Genomic DNA, 22,050 nt, shown 5'->3' on the forward strand with positions numbered 1-22,050 from the left:
TCATTAGCTATGTTAGAAAGAACATTACAACATTGCACTTTAATTATACTGCATGGATTTCTCTGTCTCTTCTTATTGTGGACTTAATTCTATACATGATTACATTACTAACCTTGAGATAACTGAAACCGGATAAGGAAGAATCTTGTGCGAAAATACACATATTTTTAAAGCTAAAAAATTTATAAGATATTTAATGTCAAATTCAGGGCCTTACTGCTTTCTAAAATAAAAATATTCAAAATAGCATGATGATTAGTACACAGAACTAAATATTCTAAGGACAGGATATAATTACACAGTGTAGAAACTTAGGCTAGAAAGTCTGTTGCTTTGATTCTGATTTTATTTATTTATTTTTGCAGTAGTAGGGATCAGACCCAGGGCCTTGCACACACTAGGCCAAGGCACTACCACTGAGCTCCTTTCCTCGGCTATCCAGCCTGTTACTTCGGGGGCACCCACATGGGTAGAATTGGGACTAAGCATAGAAACAAATAAGCATTTCACCATCTGCTTGCTTAGCTTTGTGAATAGGCTGGAGAGGTCTGGATTTCTCTTCCAGTGATTTCACTTCCTAGATAGAGCCACATTTTCCTCAGCTGATGAATCCCATCTTTAGGACTTCACCCCCAATGCATTTATAATATTTTAGAACAAGCCTTTCATTCGTGAAATATCAGAACATACATGACTTCATGAAGCCAGGTAAACATCTATTTGGGGGTGGGGGGGTACATGAATGAACTTTGTATTAGTAAATTCAAATTTGTCACCTGTCATTTGTGAGGCATTAAAAACAAACTCTATAACTTTAGTTTCTCTGTCTTTCTAATCTAGATTTACACTGTGCGATGCAGTAGTCTTGGTAAATACAGGAAGAAGTCCGGCAATTTCCTGATGGCAGTAAGCCTATCGCCAACCTGGAGCCCTTGCATCATCTTGAGGTAGCCTTAGAGTGTGTTTTCAAAGATGAGACCTCTCTTCAAAGATCTGCTTCCTTTATGGTCCCCCAAACACAGTCATCTTCAGCTCTCTTAATCTTGCTTTTCCTTGGTAGAAAACTAGAATACTCTTTCTGTTGGGAAGTAAATAGAGAGCTCAGGATATAAATGAAAAGATTTACATAATAACAGTAACGAAAACTTCAAGGAGGTTGAAAGAGTATTAAAAGGACAATTAAACATTGCTGTTTAAGCAATGATTATTTTAAATGGTTTTATCTGCCAGAAGCTTTATTTTGGGGTAGGTGCCCAACTGTTAGGGCAGAGGACAGTGCCCCCTATGGTTTGCTGAGATAACTGCGCCCTGAGTGTTTCTGGACCCTGGGGTGTCATCCAGGCGACACTTAACTGTCTTGTCCCTCTCCCCTTTTTTAAACCATGTAAATTTCCATTTTTAACTTTCCCCCAAATCTTTAGCATGCACTTCACAGAAATACAAACTTTTAAAAGCCATTGTGCTTATTTTAAGAGATCATGGTGACCACGAACATTCAATGAGTGTGCAGTTTGCTTTCAGGATTTATGAACTCTGCTTGTAGAGAGTGAGTGGGCTTTGTTTTGCGAAAAAAACATGGGGTGCCTTGCTGAGCATATGGGCTAAAGATACTTTCTATGAGAGATTTGTCTTGGTAGAGGCCCTGTTGCAGAGGATTACAAGAACAAACAAGTTTTACTTGCTGATAAGGAAAGACTGCTTAGATTGAGATACTGGCTCGGCTGTGCTATGGTGGGCAAGTAAATCAAGGGTGCTAATAACCCCTGAGTTGTTCTGAGGATTGAATTATACAGTCAATCCTCTATATACATGGGTTCGATATCTACGAATCCAACCAACCATGGATGGAAAATATTCTCTTAAAAATTGCATCTGTACTGAGCATGCACAGATTTTTTTTCTTGTCATTATTATACTTACATGCCTTTGCCATTGCATTGGGTATTCTATGCAATTTAGAGATAATGTAAAGTATATGGGAGGATTTGCACAGGTTATATGAAAATGTGCCATTTTACATACGGGACTTGAGCATTTGAAGATTTCAGACACTAAGGGATGTGTGGATTACTACCATGCCTGGCTCCAGGACAGGCTCTACAGGAAGGTTTGCTACACATGCTGGAATTCAGTACAGTGGTACACCAGGCCCTCCTGACACACTAGCTGCTCTCACAGCAGGATCAGGTTTACTGTTTTAGAACTGCTGCTCATGTCAGAGAACAGCAACCCCAGTGATGGTCACAGATACGCTGTGTGTCATGTTGTCTGCTCTAGGACAGCAGCTCTCAGGCTTGAACACACAGCAGACTCACCTGGAGGGCTTGCTAGATAGCTGGGCCCTCCTCCAGGGTTTCTGACCATGTGGGTATGGGTCCTAAGAATGTGAATTTCTAGTAAGTTCTCAAGTGATGCTGATGTGACTGGTCCAGGGACCACACTTTGGGAACCACTATCTGGAGATGAGGGTTCCAATCTTGGTTGTATGTTAGAAGCACGTGAGGAACTTTTAAGGGGTCCATTGCCAAGGCTCATCAGACCAACTGAATCAGATTCTCTGGGGTAGGCCCAGTACCACTGGGTTTTAGAGCTCCTCAGGTGGTCTCAGTACCACTGCTCTGAGCTGTCCCTGTGCTGCTAAAATGGATGGATTTAAATGCTGCAGTGATTACCTTCTACAGTTTGCAAATGAGGAAACTGAAGCTTGGCGCACTGTCTCTCACTGCAGTGCTTGTTACTAAGCTGATTTCTAAGGTCCCCAACCCAGATCTACTGCATCAGTCCTTGGAAGTAAAGCCCAGGAGTCTGCCTTTTTGTTTGTTTTGGCAGTATTGGGGTTTAAATTCAGGGCCTTGTGCTTGCTGGGCAGGCCCTCTACCACTTAAGCTGTAGCCACAACCCTCTTTGCTTTACTTATTTTTCAGATAGTCTAATGCTTTTGCCCAGGTCAGCCTGGGATCTCAAGCCTCCTATCTTTTCTTTCCAAATAGCTGAGAGTACAAGGTGTGCATCACCGCTCCCTGCTTTTTTTTTTTTTCTTTTGAGATTGGAGTGGGAGGGGTCTCAGTAACTTCTTTTGCTGGGGCTGCATTGGACTTCGATCCTCCTATCTCCACCTCCCGAGGAGCTGGAATTACAGTACAGGCATGTGTCACTGCGCTCAGTCTAGGAATCTGCCTTTTAAGAAACACTTTAGGTAGAGTACCTGCCTAGCAAGCGTGAGGCTCTTGAGTTCAGACCAAGTACTGAAAAATAAAAAGCCCTTTAGGAGTCTCAGATGTACATTTAGGCTTCAGGTCTGAAGACACATAGCCAGTAAGTGGCAGAGTTGCCCTCTTCTGTTTCTGATCTACCTGGCCAGAAAGACTATTATGAAAGAGAAAGGTTTGCATTTGCAGTTTTGTTTTCTGAATTCATTTACTCAAGAAAAGGACTTTATGTATTTACATATTTATGAATATGTACTTATATGTGAGGGATAATTATATATATTATGTATTATGTATTATGTATACACACACACACACACACACACACACACACACACCCCAGACCCTGTGACAGGTGCTGGATCAAATGCCACTTAGAGCTGGGCACCAGTGACTCATGCCTGCAATCCTGGTTACATGGGAGGCTGAGATCAGAAGAATTGCAGTACAGTGTCAGCCCTGGCAAACAATTCAAGAGACCCCCATCTCCAAAATAACCAGAACAAAATGCACTGGAGGTGTGGCTCAAGTGGTAGAGTGCCTGCTTTGCAAGCACAAAGCCCTGAATTCAAACTCCAGTCACCCCTTCCCCAAAAAGACAAATGCTACTTAGAAGTCATCTTTATTTCATTTACCTATGCTGGATTGGACATAGAAAGGAAGGGCTAGCAAGATAGTTAAGAGCACACTTCTGGGGTCAGATTACCTGCCTCCTCCCACCACTGGTTACTGTTCAGCCTTGGGCAAGTCACTTAACTTCTCTGAGCCTGGTTTCCTCAGTGGATTTATAGGTTGTGGGGAGGATGAATGTGTTAACTACATACGCGTGCTTAGAACAGTGCCTCGAAACAATGAGTGTATAATAAATGCTGTCTGTAATGATTTTTTTCTATTGTTGTTATCTGCATAGCAGTACTATATGCATAAAAAGCATTTTAAAACTTAAAAGTTGTCTTTATACAGAGTATACTGCAGAAAATCTGTGAGGTATACCATGCTAGATGTACTAAAATATACAAACTAGTATGAGGATTTCCAAAAACTGTGCAAGGGGAGGGTGGGGGAACAGAATAAAATCACTAAGAAATTGTGTGTCCCCCCTGGAAAGTTTTGCTGTGAAAATTTCTTTTCCCTGACTGGATGCTAACCCCCATCTGTGGAGGCCCTTCAAGGCACCTCCAGTGCATTTTGTTCAGTTAGCCCAATCTGCACAGGCCCGTCTAAGAAACAGAATTCTAGTTTATTCTTGGAAGTAGAACTACTTTGGTTAAAGGAGAGAAAGAGCAAACTTACCAAAATTATAATATATCAATCATATAATTTCAGTCACAGACCTGGCTTTGGAGCACGTGGTATATTTTCCTTTTGCCTTGTTCTGGAACTTCAACCTGCTAAATAGATTAGTAAAATGTCAGCACAGCCAGAGATGCAAGCACATAAGTAATCCATTTAACTAGCACCGTCTCCTCCACAGTAATCCTTTCAGGGTCCCAGGCTGCCAGGGCAGTGCACCTGGTGTCGTGTGCACGCCCCCTTTTCCTTCACCAGGGTCACTGTTACAGAAATCAAGTTCCTAAAAGTGAAGGGAAGCTTCATGTTGAATGCTGGTGGCTGCCTGTGGATCTCTGATTTAACACAGTTTTAAAAGGACTTTGCACAAATGAAACGCACTTTTAAATCCTGAGACAATCCACAAGCTCCAACCCATATGCCAAATCAAAGCCAAATGGGGCTTTGTGTAATCAAAAAGCACCCTGATCAAAGAAAGACTGGTGCCCCCAAGGACCTTTGACACCTGGGGGTCTGAGGATCCCTGGTTTTGGAAAAAAAAAAAAAAAACAAAAACGAAGAATTGAGCTGAAGTCCAAGGTGCTCGATTTGCCTCATGAGCATAGGGGCCTGGCACATCCAGGGAAACTGAGGGTTTTTTTTTTTTTAGCAGTACTGAGGATTGAACCCAAGGCCTTCCCCAGCCCTTGGTTTGTTAAGACTGGCTTTCATTTTGTAGCTAAGCCTGGGTTTGAACTCCGTACATAACCCAAACTGACCTTGAACTTGTGATCATTCCGGAACTATAGGTATGTACTATCACGCCTGACTCTGAGGAGTTTTAAAAGGGACTCATTGAAGTAGCTTCTGAGAGGAGAAGAAGGAGAGGGCAGGGTTACAGCGAATGACTGAAGGGATGTTGGGTTCCCAGGAGCTGCAATGAGGGAGGGAGAATTCTGCAGAGGCTGAGGGGTCGGCTATTACTGGAACCAGGGTAGCAGTAGCCTTCAGTTGTGGGGCGGGAGAGAGTGAAAGGGGGAATATGAGCCCCAGAGACTCAGCAGGGACAGAACTGGAGAAATAAGTACCCAATCTCACTGTTTCCCACCACCCAATCTCCCGGAAGCAAGGTCACAACACACAGTGATCAGTCCCCTGGGCACTAGGTATGAATGTGATGTAGCCAGGGCTGGGGGACAAAGTTCTTAAATTTTTCTTCATGGAAAAGAAAAAGACTATCCGGCAACTATGCATCATGTGCATATCTCAAATAAGACACAGTGTATAGTGCTATAGTCGCAAATGTCCCCATATAATGGCCTTTCTCCCCCAGCACGTAAGCTCCTGACCCCATCCTGGCTTTCCAGCTACCACATGACAAATACAGACATTCATAAATGATGGAATAAAAGGGACACATTAATTATGTTGCTTGTTATTTTTATTACTCGTGAGAATATAGAGTGGGACCTTTCAAAATAAGTGGGAAAAATTACAGACACTGCAAAAGAGCATTCTCTCGTAACTCTGGTTAACTTAATTTTGCTGAAAAATAAATTACTTTGGAGGTATGCATAAGACTTCCTTCAGGTTAGTAATCTAAATAGAAATGTTCATATATTGGAAGCTTCTATTCAATAATTTAAAAGTCAGTTATTAAATTTGGTAAGTGGGAAATTAATGCTCTGATGTCCCATCTGTTTTCTTCTTATTATTTTATAATATTAAATTATAGATTATAGTCTTGTGCTCTGAAGTACAGAACTTTAGGGATAGATTTTCACAATTTTTCTCTCTCCTGTTCTTCCTCTCCCCCTTCCTATGTCAAAATAAATAAAATACAACCCACCACAAATGTTAAGTGATTTCTAATACAATCAGTTTGCTTGACTTACTGCAGTAAGTCTCCAAACGCTCCAGGTACCAGTGGGAACAGAGCTGGGAGAGGAGCACCCCTGCACTTCCCCCATCCACAGTGGCTTCTGCTCATCACTCCACTGATTTCTGCATGGCTACTTCTCCTGAGCTCTCTGGACCTTTGTCCCCACACGGTGCTCAGACCTTTCTGTGGCTGCCCTAGCATGTCTGTGCTTCTCTTACTTCCAGGGCTGGACCTGCTCTCCCAGAGGTCAACGCTCCTGGCACATCAGGTAGCCCATCCTGGGGTCTCCCTCCTCACCACCTCGCAGAAACAGTTGAAAGCATCATTTGTTACTGGTGAGCACCACGCTCCTAGCACTTGGGATGTTGAGGCCAGGAGCTCCTCAGGCTCAAAAAAAGCATCTGTTGCCGTTTGAATAATCTCACCTTGCCCCCGATGAAGAAAGAACAAAGATAAAAAGATAAGAATGCATTTGGCAATGGCAGCTGGGGAGGACTGAGAGGCGGCGAAGGTTCATCAGGAATAGGAAGCCATCTTCTTTACCATCATGAAGAAAACCAGAAGTGAGACCACTCTCAAGAAAAGCGAAGGAAAAATACACAAGCCAGGTATAGATAATTATGAATAATTTCCTCAATTCGGAAAATTACTCACCAGCCTATTCCTGGCATGCCTATCATGTACTTGGATTATGGTTCAATATCCAAAATAATAATAATATACTTTCAGAAACCTTGTAGGAACATATCTATTGCGTAACTTATATGTACTTCCATGCTGGATGTTTTTAAAGTTCTTTACCTCAGGGGTTGTTGGTTGTCTGCCCTGTTATTCATTCTGTCTGCCCTCCTTAGTAACAATACCCAGTTTTATCTGGAGAGACAACATACCCTGTAAAGACTATATTTACCAGCCACCTTGCAGGTTGGTGCAGGCCTGTGATGTGTCTGATTCTTGGCCATTGAGATATAAACAGAAATTCTGTGTAAGACTGCTAAGGCTCCTCCTTAAAGATGGAAGTTATTCTTTATACCTTTCTAATACCTGCTGTGTAGAACATGGATGTAATGGCTGGTGCTCCAGCAGCCATATTGGATGTGAGGTGAAAGCTGCACACTGAAGATGGCACAGTGGAAAGGTCTCTGGTGACATTGCAGAAACCCCAGACTGCTTACCTTTGGGTTTCTTTTACAAGAGAAACACACTTCTATTTTGTGGAAGACATTTGATTTGTGTTGTTTTCTGTGGTATGTAGCTAAACCTAATTCTGATGAATGTACTTTTATTTTTAAGTAAAACAATTCTTTATAATTCTGTTCTAGTTAAAAGCAGCAAATATTAACAGAACTGATTTAGGTTTTTGGGTGGGAACATAGCTTGAAGAAAAAAAAATGATACATTTCCTTTTTCTTCTGGTGTGTGGTTCATATTGCCTTTAAGAATTCAACATGGTATTTTTTGTTGTTGCGGTTGTGTGTTTATGTTATGCTTCACTGCATTTGTTTGACTCAAATTTTAACAGTGTCTTCATAAACAGTTCAAGTCTTACCTTTGATGGCACTGCCTAAAGCTAAGAAGGCCAATTAACTTGAAGTTAGCACTGAATTTCTTCTTGCCTTTATTCCATCTTAATAGGAAAAACCAGTCCTATGTACTCTGCTTCCAGGGGCCAGCTGCTTTGTTGATGAAGCTCATTTTGTTACAATTTCTTCAAGTTCTTGCTCTTGCCTCAGAGACTTTAAGATTATCACAATCTTGGGCTCAGAGCCTGCAAAATAGACCCCTCTGTGTCCTAGGGCATATAGGATTTCTATTAAGTGACATGTGTCAATCTAGACTTTATATGTTTGCCTAGAAAATAATGGAATGTCAAAATCTTACATTCATATGGCTACTTCAAGCCACAAAATGACTTCAGTCCACTTCCCTTTGCAAGGCGATTCAGCACTCCGTGTGAGTTCAAATGGCCTGTTGTCTTTATTTTTTAGCATCCCATTCTACCTAGGCTATTTCTCCAATCTGCTCTTGAAAACCCAATTTTCAAGAGGAAGGGTCTTAACTTTGCTTTCCAAGAACTCAAATCAGTAAAGAAATAGTTTGTGGAAATAAAGGTTGTTAAATATTTGGATAAAGCCATAGGAGAGTATTGACTAACACACTGACGTTGCTAACAGTCACGGCCATAAATGGTAGACCTCAATTGGTGTGCAGATGAAGGAGGCAGTGTGGCTGTCCTCCTAGAGAACTTTAAATGGACTATTACCTTCTTGATTGTCCCGGGCTCTTCAGCTATTCATTTTACAAGTACTTCCTGCACAGTCGAGGGCACTTGTCTCTTTTAAGGAGGCCACTTCAGTTAATTATTTTTCCCTTTCTTCTTTTTTTATAACATGATAACTGAGCCTAACAGGTTCCATCCTGCCTGAGAGGTTGGATTTTATTACTCTTAAAAAGAGCCTCTGCCATTGACTACTCTGTAGTCCATTTTCAATTGTTCGATCACCAAAAGACAGTGAATTTATTTTCCCTGGAAAGATATTTTCAGTTCTAGAAGAAAGAGAAATTAAGTATAAAGCACAATTACTTTCTCAGCAAAAAGCTGTAAAGTTAAGTAAAGATCAATGTTCAACTAAGGACATCGTCTACCCTTTATAAAGCACTAAATTTAAATTGAAACACTAGGGAAAGTGTCTGAATGTTTTCTGTTATATTTTTAAAGAGCAGTATTTTAGTCTGCAAAAGAATTAAGTTTACAAAGCCAATCAAACTACACTATCTTATTTGAGACATGCTTTTATAATGATAAGGCAATAAGAAAAGTTTAAAATCTCTCTCTTTTTTTTTTTTGCTTTACAGTCTGTCCACCAACTCTTTCAGTGAGTTACTAAGCCTTCAATGAATACATGTAGACTAGAAAAATAAAGTTAATTTTACATTGAGAAAAACAATAGATCTGAGAGCGTCTTTCACTCTGTGGTTTTCTTATTTGGCACACAGGAAGATCAAGAGGCTTTGGATTCTTTCTAGAAAAACTCTAGAACTTATTTAAGATTATACCCACTGTATTAAAGATTTCCTCAGGATCCTGACTTTATGACTCACCTTTTATGATCAACTCGAAAGCCTCCATTTAGGGGAAGGCAGAAATAAAATGATACACAGTAGAGAGTTACAGAGCTCTCAGTAATCTAAAGACAACTTCCCTAATTACTCCCTCCTGCCTCACCATTCTGACTACTGTGCACCAGAGAGAGCTCATGGTAGGTATGGATTCCTCCTTGCAGGACCAGCCCTGACTTCAGGGCTGTAAGTTTGGTCTCCAAGTGTTAGTTGAGGTGGGAATTTGAAGAGGAAAATAGACACAGATGAACTGCAGTATACACTCACCATTTCTGAACTCTCAGCAGCTAGCTTTGCCATCTTCTCTGAGATCATCTTTTTCAAGCAGCTACTCAGCAAAAAAGCCTAAGAAATACAGAAAGAAAATTCTCAGCTCAAGAGATCTTTGCTCTCTTCTTTCCCTCCTCATACTACAGAGCAGATTTTGTTTAAAATCCAATAGTACCCTTTCAAGAATTTAGGTTTCTTCTTTAAATTCCATAAATCTGCATAAAATGCAAGTAGCAAGGAAACAAGTTTTTTTGATTACATGGATATATTTAAAGTAAATTTTAAAGACGGATAAAAAATGGCCAGAATCTCATTACTAATCTTTTTCCTCTTAAATTTCCCCCATGTTTTCTATGATTTTGTAACAGACTATGAGCAATAAATAATACAAACTATTTACTACTGTAGTCAGATAAAGTGATGCTGATGAATCCCACATTTAATTGTATAATTATTGAGAGACCTATTTGTTAGGTATAAGTAATAATCCATTTCTTTAAAAGAATATAATTGCACTTTATTACTTTTGCCAAATTTAAAATTTAGTTGTTTCTCTTCACATTCTTATTTTTCCAGTATCTTTAATCACCCACTTGGAAGATGGACAGTGGCTTCTCGCATTACTGGCTCCTTAGTCATCACAGTTAGTTAGATGTTCAGAGCTGCACATCTTTCTATACTGAGCAGTGGCTCCACTGTCCCGTGATCTGCACCCCATGTATGAAATTTAAGGTTTCCCATCATTTCCTCCATTTGCTTCTCTCCCCCAAATCCTTTTTCTTTTGTGTCCTGCTCTTATTTTTGGCTTGTTGTTTCCTCTTTTGGCTCTACTAGAATTTGAGACAACTGAAGCTCCAAGTTCAAGATTCAAGGACCTTGGTACAGGTGTGGGTTCAGGGATGGCCACTTTGCTGGCGGAGATGCTGGAGAGGAGGAGGGAGAGAGAGAGGGAAACTCAAGCCATGGTAGTAGCCAAACTGGAAAGCTCATAGAAGATAGTGCATAGATGGCAGAATTGGACAATGGGCAACCCACAGGTAACATCTCACCACTGGGCAGGGCTGTAGAGCTTGATAGGAGTGAAATTAAATCTGAAGGGCAAAGGAGGGAAGAGAGGAAAAGTGGTTTCCAATAAGGAAAAGAGAAACATGTATTTTGTAAAGCCCTAGCTTTGCTAAGAACTCACCCTGCATATCTGCACAGATATGTAACCTACATACAACCAGAGTATGAAACAGTTAAGCAATAAAACCCTGAGCTAATGCAGCTAGGAAGGACGTTTATAGTCCTAAGATGCGGACTTGATTCCATTTTCCTACGCCATGTACACAATCATGTGGCTTAGGACTTCTAGAGGCCAGGTCAGGCACATTAAATATACAGAACAGAGCTTCTGTTTGAAGAGCCAGCACAGATTTGGGCCTCAATTGTATGTGTTAGGCACATAAGTCATATTTCTGCCTTGGGCATACATCAATGTAACTCACACCCCAAAGGAAGTAAGACCTTACTATGAATCCTTTAAAAGAATGTTTATTGTACCTCTCTGTAGTGGCTTAAACTCATTTGCTACTGTTCAGATTAAAAGACCATTATAAAATTTAACTGCACTCAGCATTCTGAGGAGACGCGTGGGCAAGAGGGGGTGGTTTTACCATCTCTACCTATGTCTCTTTCCTAGCAAACCATCCTATCATTTCCCTAGGGATGTTTCATATTTAAGGTGAACCTAAGACAGTTTTGTGTGTGGGGGGGGGGGGTACTGGAGTGTGAACTCATACTTATGGCTTCAGCTACTATTCCAACACTTTTTGCTGTGGTTATTTTGGAAACAGGGATTTGCTTTTTTGCCTGGACCACAATCCTCTCCCTTTTTATACTTCTTGTTTTCCCATAGTTGGGATGACAGGCACCTGCCACCATGCCTAATTTTTTCTGTTAAAATGGGGTCTCACAAACTTTTTTTCATGGTCTGGTCTGGAATCAGGATCCTCCCAATCCCAGTCTGCAGCATAGTTTGAGATGACAGGTGTACAGTGCCTAGCTATTTGTTGAGATGGGGTTTCAAGAATCCTCCTGGTTTCAGCCTCCCAAGTAGCTAGGATTACAGGTATGAGCGGCTGGTGCCCAACTTAAGAACCATTTCTTTAACCTAGGATTGTTGTTTAGTACTTTGTGTTTTCAGAGGACTTTAACGTCATGATCACAATTGTATATAGAAAGAGCTGAAAGGAGCCTTTGGTTATCTGGAACCAGAATGTCCCATGGAACTTAGCAGGACTCAACTTGAACATAATGTCGGGACAAAGGTTACTTTGATATTCTGATTCCATTTTAGAATACCAGGAGTTTTGGTTCCAATTTGAAACTACTTAAGTTAGTTCAATAAAAAGTTTTTCAATTGGATTTGGTATTTAAAAACTTAGCTTTTTAATTTTTAGGATTCCTACTCCAATTTTAGTGGATATTTTGTTACAAAACAGTCATTGCTTTTTCTTTTTTCTTTTTTTAATTTTATTTTATTCATATGTGCATACATTGTTTGGGTCATTTCTCCCCCTTACCCCCACTCCCTCCCTGCTTTTTCTTCTCAACTAAGAAACCCAGATTTTGTTTGGGATGGTAAGGGCACAGTCCTAGGCAATGTTTGCTTATCCAGGCCAATCATGAATTCTGTTCCTCTTTGCCAGAAGCTTGACTTCCTTGCAGCTAGGAGTGGTCATATGGCCCAGTTCTGGCCAATGAGACAAATGGGAAGTCTACTGGGATGTCTCTGGAGTAAAGTGTTTGCTTTTCCAGATTAAGAGACAGCTTTTTAGACACCTGGAAAAGGCCAAGGGAGTGACAGGGATGCTAAACATCTAGTATCACTTTTCCTATTGAAATTATAAAAACCTATATTGTCTAAGCCAGGAGTCAGCAAACAAATCCAGCCTACTGCCTTTTTTTGTAAGAAGTTTTATTAGAACTCATCCAGGTCCATTTGTTTGTCCATTGTCTATGGTTGCTTTTGACAGAGTTCAGTAGTTGCAACAGAGACAGTATGATCTAAAATATTCAATTCCCTATCTATACCTTTTTTTTTTTTTTTTCAGTGCTGGGGACCGAACTCAGGGCCTTGCACTTGCTAGGCAAGCGCTCTTCCACTGAGTTAAATCCCCAACCCCACCCCTATCTACACCTTTAAGAAAAATTTTATCGACCCCTGGTCTAACCAGTTGGTTGAGTCTCTATTACTTGTAACTGTTATGACTTGGATCTTAAATGACCTCTGAATCTCACAGGTTGAAGGCTTGGAAGCTTTAGGAGGTGGGGGCTAGCAGGAGGAAGTAGGTCATTGGGGGTGTGCCCATAAAGGCCCCTTCATCTTGCCTTTTGTTTCCTACTCAGCATGAAGTGAGCAGCTTTACTCCACCATACACCCCCCATCATAATTTCCTGCCTCACCACAGGCCCAAACTGATGGGACCAAGAGACCATGGACTGAAACCTCCAAAACCATGAGTCAAATAAACCTTTCCTCCTTTAAGCTGATTTATCTCTGGTATTTTATCACAGTGACAGAAAGCTGACTAACACAGTAACTAAGTTCATCTCGAATTGATATGAAGACAATGATGTCCAGTAAAATAGAACAGAAGAAAACAAAAGGAAAGAAAATGTATGATGGTCTGATACCAGTCCAGTGTCCTGCTCTAGTTGGGTTAAAGTTCTGTGCTTTATCACCCCAGCCAGGGAACAGCATATCAGTACAAAGGGCTTTCACACTCTGCACTGACAACTCACCTGTTTGGTGTAAATAACAAACCACTGCCAGTGACTGTCCTCACTGTATTGAAATCTGAGCTCTAAATTCTGGTTGACAGTTTGCTGGGGCCCATCAATATCCAGCAGAGACCCCTACGGAGAAAAAGATACCATGTGATAGGAACTAAAGTGCCTATTAATATTCTGGGCATAATCTCAAAATGGGCGGGCTGGTCCTATCCCCAAGAAGCTATAGGTCTACAGAGGACCACAAAGGAAATCACCACAGTGCAATAGAATGGGAGCCTAGCCCAGGCCAGGAGAGGAAAGGAAGGAAGGAGGCTTCCTGGAGGGAGAGGTATCTGAACAGAAGTAGAAGCTCTCCAAGTTTGAGGGGTGTGTGTGTGTGTGTGTGTTTTCAGTACTGGGGTTTGAATTCAGGTCCTTGTGCTTACTAGATAGGTGCTTTTTTGCTTGAGCCACATCCCCAACCCCCTGTTGTGGTGTTTTTGCTTTTAGAGGGAAAAGTAGGAGAAATAGCAAGTACAAATGCACTGAGGCATGAAGGAGCCTAGCATGTTGGGATACAGTGTGGCTGCAGCATAGGCTGTAAGGCCTAGAAGGGGGATGGGCAAGAGAGGAGGCTTAGAGCAGCAAGTTGAACTGATCCCGAAAGCTTGTTAGGGAACACTTGTGATTTTTTGCTATACAATATCTTTCTCCTAGTAATGGAGCCTCAACTTCCCTTGGGAAAACCATTCCTCTTCCACGGTAGGCTATCTATGTAGGATGTTCATGGAATGAAAAATCAGAGTGCTGCATATGACCCAAGCTTGGACCAACTAGACAAATATTCTCTGGGCCCCTCATCTGATTCAAGTCAAGAGACCCAAGGGACAGTTCCTGGTCCCTGGAAACCCTGAGCACCCATGGTTCCTGGCCTTCTTAGTTCTCTGCTTCTGCTGTCCTCTGATCTGTAGGTCTTCCATCTTCCAATGAGTCCCTGTTTTCCCTGGAGTCATGTGCTGGTTTCTACTGCTTGCCACCAGAAAGCCTTAACCCTTACAGGATTTATGAGCTAAGTCAGGGACTCTAGACGTTGTCTTGAGGATGATGGACCTTCTTTAAGAGATCTCTTAGAAATCTAATAATTAAATTAGGTTGACATCCTAGAAATATTAGTCTGGGAGCATTGGTGTAAAAATGAATTGGGCGATAGCTATTGTCAGACATTAAGCAATAGCTAATACCAGAGAAAGGGAAAATGAAAGAGGCAAGGTCCATGATCACCCCAGTTCCCTCGCTGGAGCAGGTTCTGTGATATAGCACAGGATAGGCCTTGCTGAGCTGGGGTGAAAGAGATAAAAGTTTGAAGAAATTTAGGCTAGAATTTGTGAGCAGAGTACCATGAGTTCCTCTTAAATCTCTGGCTGAGTAGTGATGTGTAAATGTGTGGCATGAAACTCCTGAGACCAGAGAAAGAACCACTGAAAAGCAGAAGCTGAACGGTTTCTGATGCTCACGCACAAGGCTGGAGTGTGTGTTTCCGTCACCAGAGTAGAGATGATTCTGTGCAACAAGTTGGGTAGAGTCCTAAGAAAGGTAGCTAATGAGTAAAAGGCTAAATTAGCCCTAGACCAAAGATTGCCCTGGATCTATCTTACAAAAATTTAGTACAAGCTTCAAAAAAGTAAAACCAAGCATGGTGACACATGCCTATAATCCAAGAACTAGGAAGGCTGAGACCAGAGGATCATGAATTCAAGGCCAGCCAGTGAGAACTTGCTTCAAAAAAAAAAAAGTAATACCAATCCCAAGAAACTTAACTGCACGCTAGAACAAACTCTAATACAATAAAATCCAGCATTCAATAATGTGAAATTCACAATATTTAGCCAACCACCAAATAACATCTGGTGTGCAAAAGAGAAGGAAATGTGATCTGCAAACAGAAAAATCAGTCACTTGAAACACAGCTGGGGCTGGGCATGGTGATGCATGCCTGTAATCCCAGATACTCAGGAGACAGAAGCAGGATGATCATGAGTTAGAAGTCAGCCTGAATAATGTTAGTGAGACTCTATCTCAAAAACAAAATACAAATAGAAGTGGGGGGGGGGGTGTGGTTACATAGTGAGCATGAGGTTCTGGGTTCAAACCCAAGTACAGCAAAAGCAAAACAAAACACAGATCTGGAAGTGACAGAGATGATGGAATTAGTAGATAAAGATATTAAAATGGTTACAGTCACACAAGACTTAGTGATGAGAATATGCTCTCAGAAATAGTTGTTTTGTGCTTCTACAATTACATCATGGAGTGAAATGAGAGAGAAGTCAGAGATAACCTCCCTATTTCTGCTTTGGCATCAGGGGTGGTGTGGAAGTCCCATTTGCCAAGGTAGAGATCACAGAAGGAAGAAGTGCAGGAGGGCGAGAACACACAAGGTTTGAATGCGAGGGAATGGCCAGGTGAGAGCAAAGCCAGGCTCCTTTGGAAGGGCTCTGCTGGGCGGCTTTCTTTTCTTGGGAGTTCTGGGCACTAAGTAAGTGCTCAATAAACAGGAGCTGTTATTGCCATCTGCTATTATTACTCTGGTTTTCCTTCGAGCATTGGGAAACCTGCTGGTGGGGTCGGGGGAGATTGGTGTCTCTTGTTCTGGATGGGAAACCTGTATGGAATATAAACAGGTTGTACCACCAGGTGATGCTTGATGGGCTCAGATGCCTCTCCACTCAGGTGCTGCTCCAAATGGCAAACCCATCTCCCAGCACCAGTTCTGTCATCCAAGAGCAACAGGATTTTCAAATTCCAGCCAGAGACCAAATCATGAGCAAAGCAAGTGTCAGTACTCACAAGGAAAGTGACCTGCCAGCACTTCACCCTGCTCATCTGGAAAACCACTTTCTGGGTCTGGCTGTCAGGCAGGGTGATCCAGCAGCTGACCTCATGATTGCCGACAGAAAGGATGGCCCTGCAGCCTGGTTCTGGGTAGTCACAGGTACAGGGATCCAGCTGCATGCATCCGTAATGCTGGACCTCCTGGGCTAGCTCCAAAAACTGCTCCAAGATGGGGGGAGGGGTCGGAGGAAGCAAAAGACCACTTGACACAGCTTGAAAAGGTCATGGCAGGGACATTCCTGCTCCTTCACCATTGTGTCCCTGCTCCTGGTACAGAGCTCGGTGCCAAAATACTTGGTGAATGAATGAAGAAGAGTGAAGTTAAATAAAAGAAATGAGTAGCTGTGATTCTCTCAGTACATCATAACAGCAATATAAAATGTACTTTCAAAACAACATCCTTTTCTAAAAAAAAAAAAAACTAAGCCGACATCTATGTAGGAGGAAAAGTAGTTTACGTCTTCAGGATGTTTTATATGACAGTGGCCTTAATTGTCAGAGAAAGAGACTTTGGAAACGACAATGGAATGACAGTGGCATCTTTACAAAAGTAAGAAGTTAGAGCACATACGTACTTAGGGTTGGCTGTGGTATGTGCAAATTTGTAAAGACACTCAAAGTAGCAGCAATGATCTACCCATCAAAGTAGAAGCTGTACTGTCAACGTTTACAGACACACAGGGGAACCGAGCTCCAAAACTTCTATGACAAAGCTGAGGTAGAATGCCAAGGGGATAAATACAAAATCATGGTAGCATGTGTCTTTTTCTTTTCTTTCCTGTTTTCTTTTATTTTTTCAGTCCATCAATAAAAATCTCAGCGTCCGAGCTTTGAAGAATTACCTTGTATATCCACGTAAGTATAAACAAATCCTCTAAATTTTGGTTGTGTTTTGTTCAAAATCGGGGTGTAGCTGCCAACACTGGCAAAGTACACAGGATGAAAAGGACAGCATGGTGAAGCTGAGGCCGTTTCTGCTATTAAAACATCTCATCTGCCTGACCCAGGGCCCTGCCTGCCAAACTTTAAAAATGGAAGTTTAGCACCATAGCCTAAGGAATGATGGAGCACACACTTAAAGACAGAGGTCCTGGCTGCAATGCTCCTGGACCTCCACCAGAACCTGTACCAGGCACAGGGCACACAAAGTGAGAATAAATTTGACACAGTCCTGGGCCTCAGGGCTCTCTGCCAATGTGATTTGTGGCAGCAAAAGCTGGAAACAACCTGACTTCCAATAACAGAAGTTGGCAAGCTAAACGATAACACACTGAATACTCTGGAGTCATTAAAAATAACAAGGAGGACCTACATTAATTAACTTGTGATGTAATGTATGTTTTAGAATCTTTCAACAATAAGCTTTTGTTAATTCTAGAAAAATCAATAAATGTATTCTCATTTTTAAAGAGAGCTTCATTTTTAGTGCCTGGTGGGTTTATAAATTATAGAAATGGCTTACCTCTAATATGTTTCTTGAGTTCATGTCCAAGGGACATCTCTTGGTGCCACACTTGACTCACCTTTGTTTGATTGCCTTCCTGCTGGAAAGCCTCTAATTCCTCCCTCTGTGCCTGTGTGGGTTTGGCCCATTCTTGTTCAATGTCCTGCAAGGCCTTAAAGTAACATAAATTGTACAATTAGCCACCATGGAAGAAATGAGCTAATCTGACAAAAACATACTCATGTGTGAATAGACCAAACAAGTTATACAAGGATTTAGCATGTTACAAGTTTCTCTCCCCTCTTCCATCCTCCTCCCACTTCTCCCACACCTCCTTCTTCTTGTTTTGTTTTAAGATTGGATCTTAGTATGTACCCCAGACTGGACCCTAACTTGCAATTCTCTGGCTTTAGCCTCCTGAGTGATGGGATCACAGGTGTGTCCCACCATGCTGGATAGAAATTACTTTTTAAATTAGTGAGTAGGACCCAGGCACTGGTTGCTCACACCTGTAATCCCAACTCCTTAGGAGGCTGACATCAAGAGGATCAAGGTTTGAGGCCAGCCCAGGCAAACAGTTTGTGAGACTCCATCACCAAAATAACCACAACAAAATGGACTAGAGGTGTGGTTCAAGTGGTAGGGTGTCTGATTTGCAAGTGCGAAGCCCTGAGTACAAATGCCAGCCTTTCCCCATAAATAAATAAATTAAATAATCAAACAAAATGAACTGGAGGTGTGGCTCAAGCTGTAGAGCTCTTATTTTGCAAATGAGAAGTACAGAATTCAAACCCCAGTCCAACACCCATCCCCCAAAAAATTAGTGCGTAGGAAAAGATTAGTTGCCATTTGGGGATTTTGGCACCACTTGGCAAAGAAAATAAATTAGCTCTTTCCTTACATGACCTAGTCAAATAACTTCCAGAGAGATTAAAGATTTAACATAAAAACCCAGAAAGCACTAGAAAAATTAAAGATGAGTATGCTTATCTGATCTTGAGGTAGAGACTTTTTTAAAGTATAATAACATCATGAAGGAATAATCATCCATAATTACACAAAAATGCAAGTTTCTGTATATGAAAGCTACGAATAAAATTAAGATGGTGAACTAGGGACAATGACTACATCATCTGTGGCAAAGGGAGAAGATTCTGATTCAGCAATAAGGAAAATGCAGTCATCCTCAGCAGGAAAACAGATGAAAGATATGTATTGGCAACTGCCCAAAAGGAATTCCAAATGACAGATATTCAGCATTCTTAATAATCATATAATTTTTTGTCTCTTAACTTGGCAAAGACTAGCGTACACACAGTCGACAAAGGCGAAGAAACGATGATCCATTTAGGAGTGATGGATTTAACCGGCACAACTTTCTAGAATTTGGCAACACAACTCTAAAAACACCTATCAGAATAATAGGTGTGAGAAAAGTAGATTGATAAAGCTATTACTAGTAATATTTGCAATACTAAACAAATTTCAACTTATAGTGAAAACCACAAAATGTGCCTCTTTTTGTGGGGTATTCCACACCATAGATTAAAGCAACAGTGAATGAAAAACATTCAGGAAAAAACTGCATCTGTAATAAGCACGTACACTTTGTTTCTCATCATTATCCCCTAAACAGTACGTTTTAACAGCCGCCATTTTCTCTTTTTTTTAATTGTTATTGTTTTATTATTCATATGTGCATACAAGGCTTGGGTCATTTCTCCCCTCTGACCCCACCCCCTCCCTTACCACCCACTCCGCCCCCTCCCTCTACCTCCCACCCCCTCGATACCCGGCAGAAACTATTTTGCCCTTATCTCTAATTTTGTTGAAGAGAGAGTATAAGCAATAATAGGAAGGAACAAGGATTTTTGCTGGTTGAGCTATACAGGGAGTTGACTCACATTAATTTCCTGTGCATGGGTGTTACCTTCTAGGTTAATTCTTTTTGATCTCACCTTTTCTCTAGTTCCTGGTCCCCTTTTCCTATTGGCCTCAGTTGCTTTTAAGGTATCTGCTTTAGTTTCTCTGCTTTGAGGGCAACAAATGCTAGCTAATTTTTTAGGTGTCTTACCTATCCTCACCCCTCCCTTGTGTGCTCTCGCTTTTATCATGTGCTCAAAGTCCAATCCCATTGTTGTGTTTGCCCTTGATCTAATGTCCACATATGAGGGAGAACATACGATTTTTGGTCTTTTGGGCCAGGCTAACTTCACTCAGAATGATATTATCCAATTCCATCCACTTACCAGCGAATGATAACATTTCGTTCTTCTTCATGGCTGCATAAAATTCCATTGTGTATGGATAACCACATTTTCTTGATCTATTCATCAGTGGTGGGGCATCTTGGCTGTTTCCATAACTTAACAGCCACCATTTTCAACACATTAGTATCATAAGTAATCTAGAGATCACTTTAAATATACAGGAGGATGTGTGTAAGGCCTTAGCATCCTGGGTTATTGACAGATGTGGTAGGGGGGGGTCCTGGAACAAATCCATGGATACTGAGGGATAACTCTATACTGACTACTGTGTGTCAGGCAGTGGTCTAATTGCTTTAAATTCAATCCTTACAACTACCCTGTGAGGTAGATGCTGTTACAAAATGCTTCAAAATAGGTAACTGAGTTTGTATGTAACCACATACTATGTTACGCTATCATTTAAAATTATATAGACCATTTAACAAGGGGAAATCGGTAAGGTATTTATACATGAAAAGAAAATCAACTTACACACTAAGAATATAGTAACAGACCTCAATTTGTATAAAACAGCAAAAATAAATATAGAACAAAATAGGAGTGGTGGTACATGCCTGTAATCCCAGCTACTCAGGAGGTGGAGACAGAAGACTCACTATGGGGCAAAATCAGTGCAAAACCCTATCTGAAAAACAAACTAAAAAAGCAAAAGGAAGGGCTGGAGGTGTGGTCAAGCAGGTAGAGCACCTGCCTAGCAAGCATGAAGTTCTGAGTTTAAACCCTAGTTCTGCCAAAAATAAAAAGGTCTGAGGGCGTGGCTTAAATTGTAGAGCACTTTCTTAGCTACTGCTGAGCCTTGCATTCAATTCTTCCTCATAAATTAATAAATAACCATATAAAGGAAATGGATATGCAAATAAATGGAATATATATGAAATACACACACCAAGAGAATTAAACAGATTTAGTGTCTGGGATAAAATTTATTTTTTTGTTTTTGGTTCTTTGACAATTGTAAATTTTTTATAAGATGAAAACACATTTTATGGTTTTTTTAAATAGGGACCAAGCATAGTGGCTCCTGGTAATCTTGGCAGAGATTAAGCATGGTAACCTGCAGAGATTAAGCAGGTTGAGGCTCAAGATCAGCCTGGGCAAAATGTTACTGAGACCCCGTCTCAACCAATGAACTGTGCATATCATTCACACCCATTAATCCCAGCTATGAGGGAGGCTATAGCTAGAAGGACTGCAGTCCAAGGCTGGCCCTGGGGGAAAAATGCAAGATCTTACCTGAAAAGTAGTGAGAACAAATCAGGGCTGGAGGCTCAAGTAGCAAAGGGCCTGCCTAGCAAGTGTGGAGCTCTGAGTTCAAACCCCAGTACCACAAAAAAAAAAAAAAAAAAAACCAGAAACTAAAATTGAATAATATATTCTTTGGCCTTCTGTGCTCAGTTTTGAGTAACTGTTCATGAGCAGTTTCCAAACTCCAAATCCCTAATGGGTTCCCCTGCTGTTTACTAATCCCAGCGCAGGTTTCAGCAGCAAAACACAATACAGCCCCCCAGGACACTCATCAGGACAGTTCTGAAGCTAGGATGGCTGCAGCCTACCCTCCCTGCTCCTACACCTGTGTCTGTGCAAGTCCCCTTTCTGTCACCAGCTTCCTCCCCGTGAACCACTCTGGCCCTGCTGAGGCTGCGGTGTGAACTGCGTACCTCTGCAGTGTTTCTTATGACTGAAAAGTGTCTGCTGTGTTCCTCAGTTTGACTGCCAGCCCCTCAAGGGAAGACCTGCTCTATACCTCAGTGTCCCACACACAGTAGGTGCTCAATTCTGGGCCAGTTACCAGGTGCTAATCCACACTTTGGTCTCAAGTAGGACGATGGTGCGTCCTTCAGTGATGCTGAGAGGGCATTCCTTATATCCAAAAGGAGAAAACAAAGCTGAACGCATATATATATATATACATATATATATATATTTTTTTTTTTTGGC

General features: G+C 41.3%; 1 protein-coding gene across 3 annotated transcripts in view; it reads right to left on the reverse strand.

Moving 5' to 3' along the window:
• Positions 1-22,050, reverse strand: part of Snx31 (sorting nexin 31) — a 53,633-nt gene continuing 31,583 nt past the window's right edge. The window contains exons 9-14 of one of the 3 annotated variants that reach the window (XM_074066945.1): positions 17,922-18,014; positions 16,354-16,557; positions 13,537-13,650; positions 9,748-9,825; positions 4,544-4,600; positions 1-1,078 (exon numbers count right to left, since the gene is read on the reverse strand). In XM_074066945.1, the coding sequence (XP_073923046.1) occupies positions 986-1,078; positions 4,544-4,600; positions 9,748-9,825; positions 13,537-13,650; positions 16,354-16,557; positions 17,922-18,014 (639 nt within the window). In that variant the 3' untranslated portion in view covers positions 1-985. Of the gene's footprint in view, positions 1,079-4,502; positions 4,601-9,747; positions 9,826-13,536; positions 13,651-16,353; positions 16,558-17,921; positions 18,015-22,050 lie in introns of all 3 variants that reach the window. The other 2 variants (XM_074066946.1, XM_074066947.1) reach the window with 2 other exon arrangements.

This window comes from Castor canadensis, chromosome 3 (assembly GCF_047511655.1).
Source record: "Castor canadensis chromosome 3, mCasCan1.hap1v2, whole genome shotgun sequence".
In the NCBI taxonomy this organism is placed as follows: domain Eukaryota; kingdom Metazoa; phylum Chordata; class Mammalia; order Rodentia; family Castoridae; genus Castor; species Castor canadensis.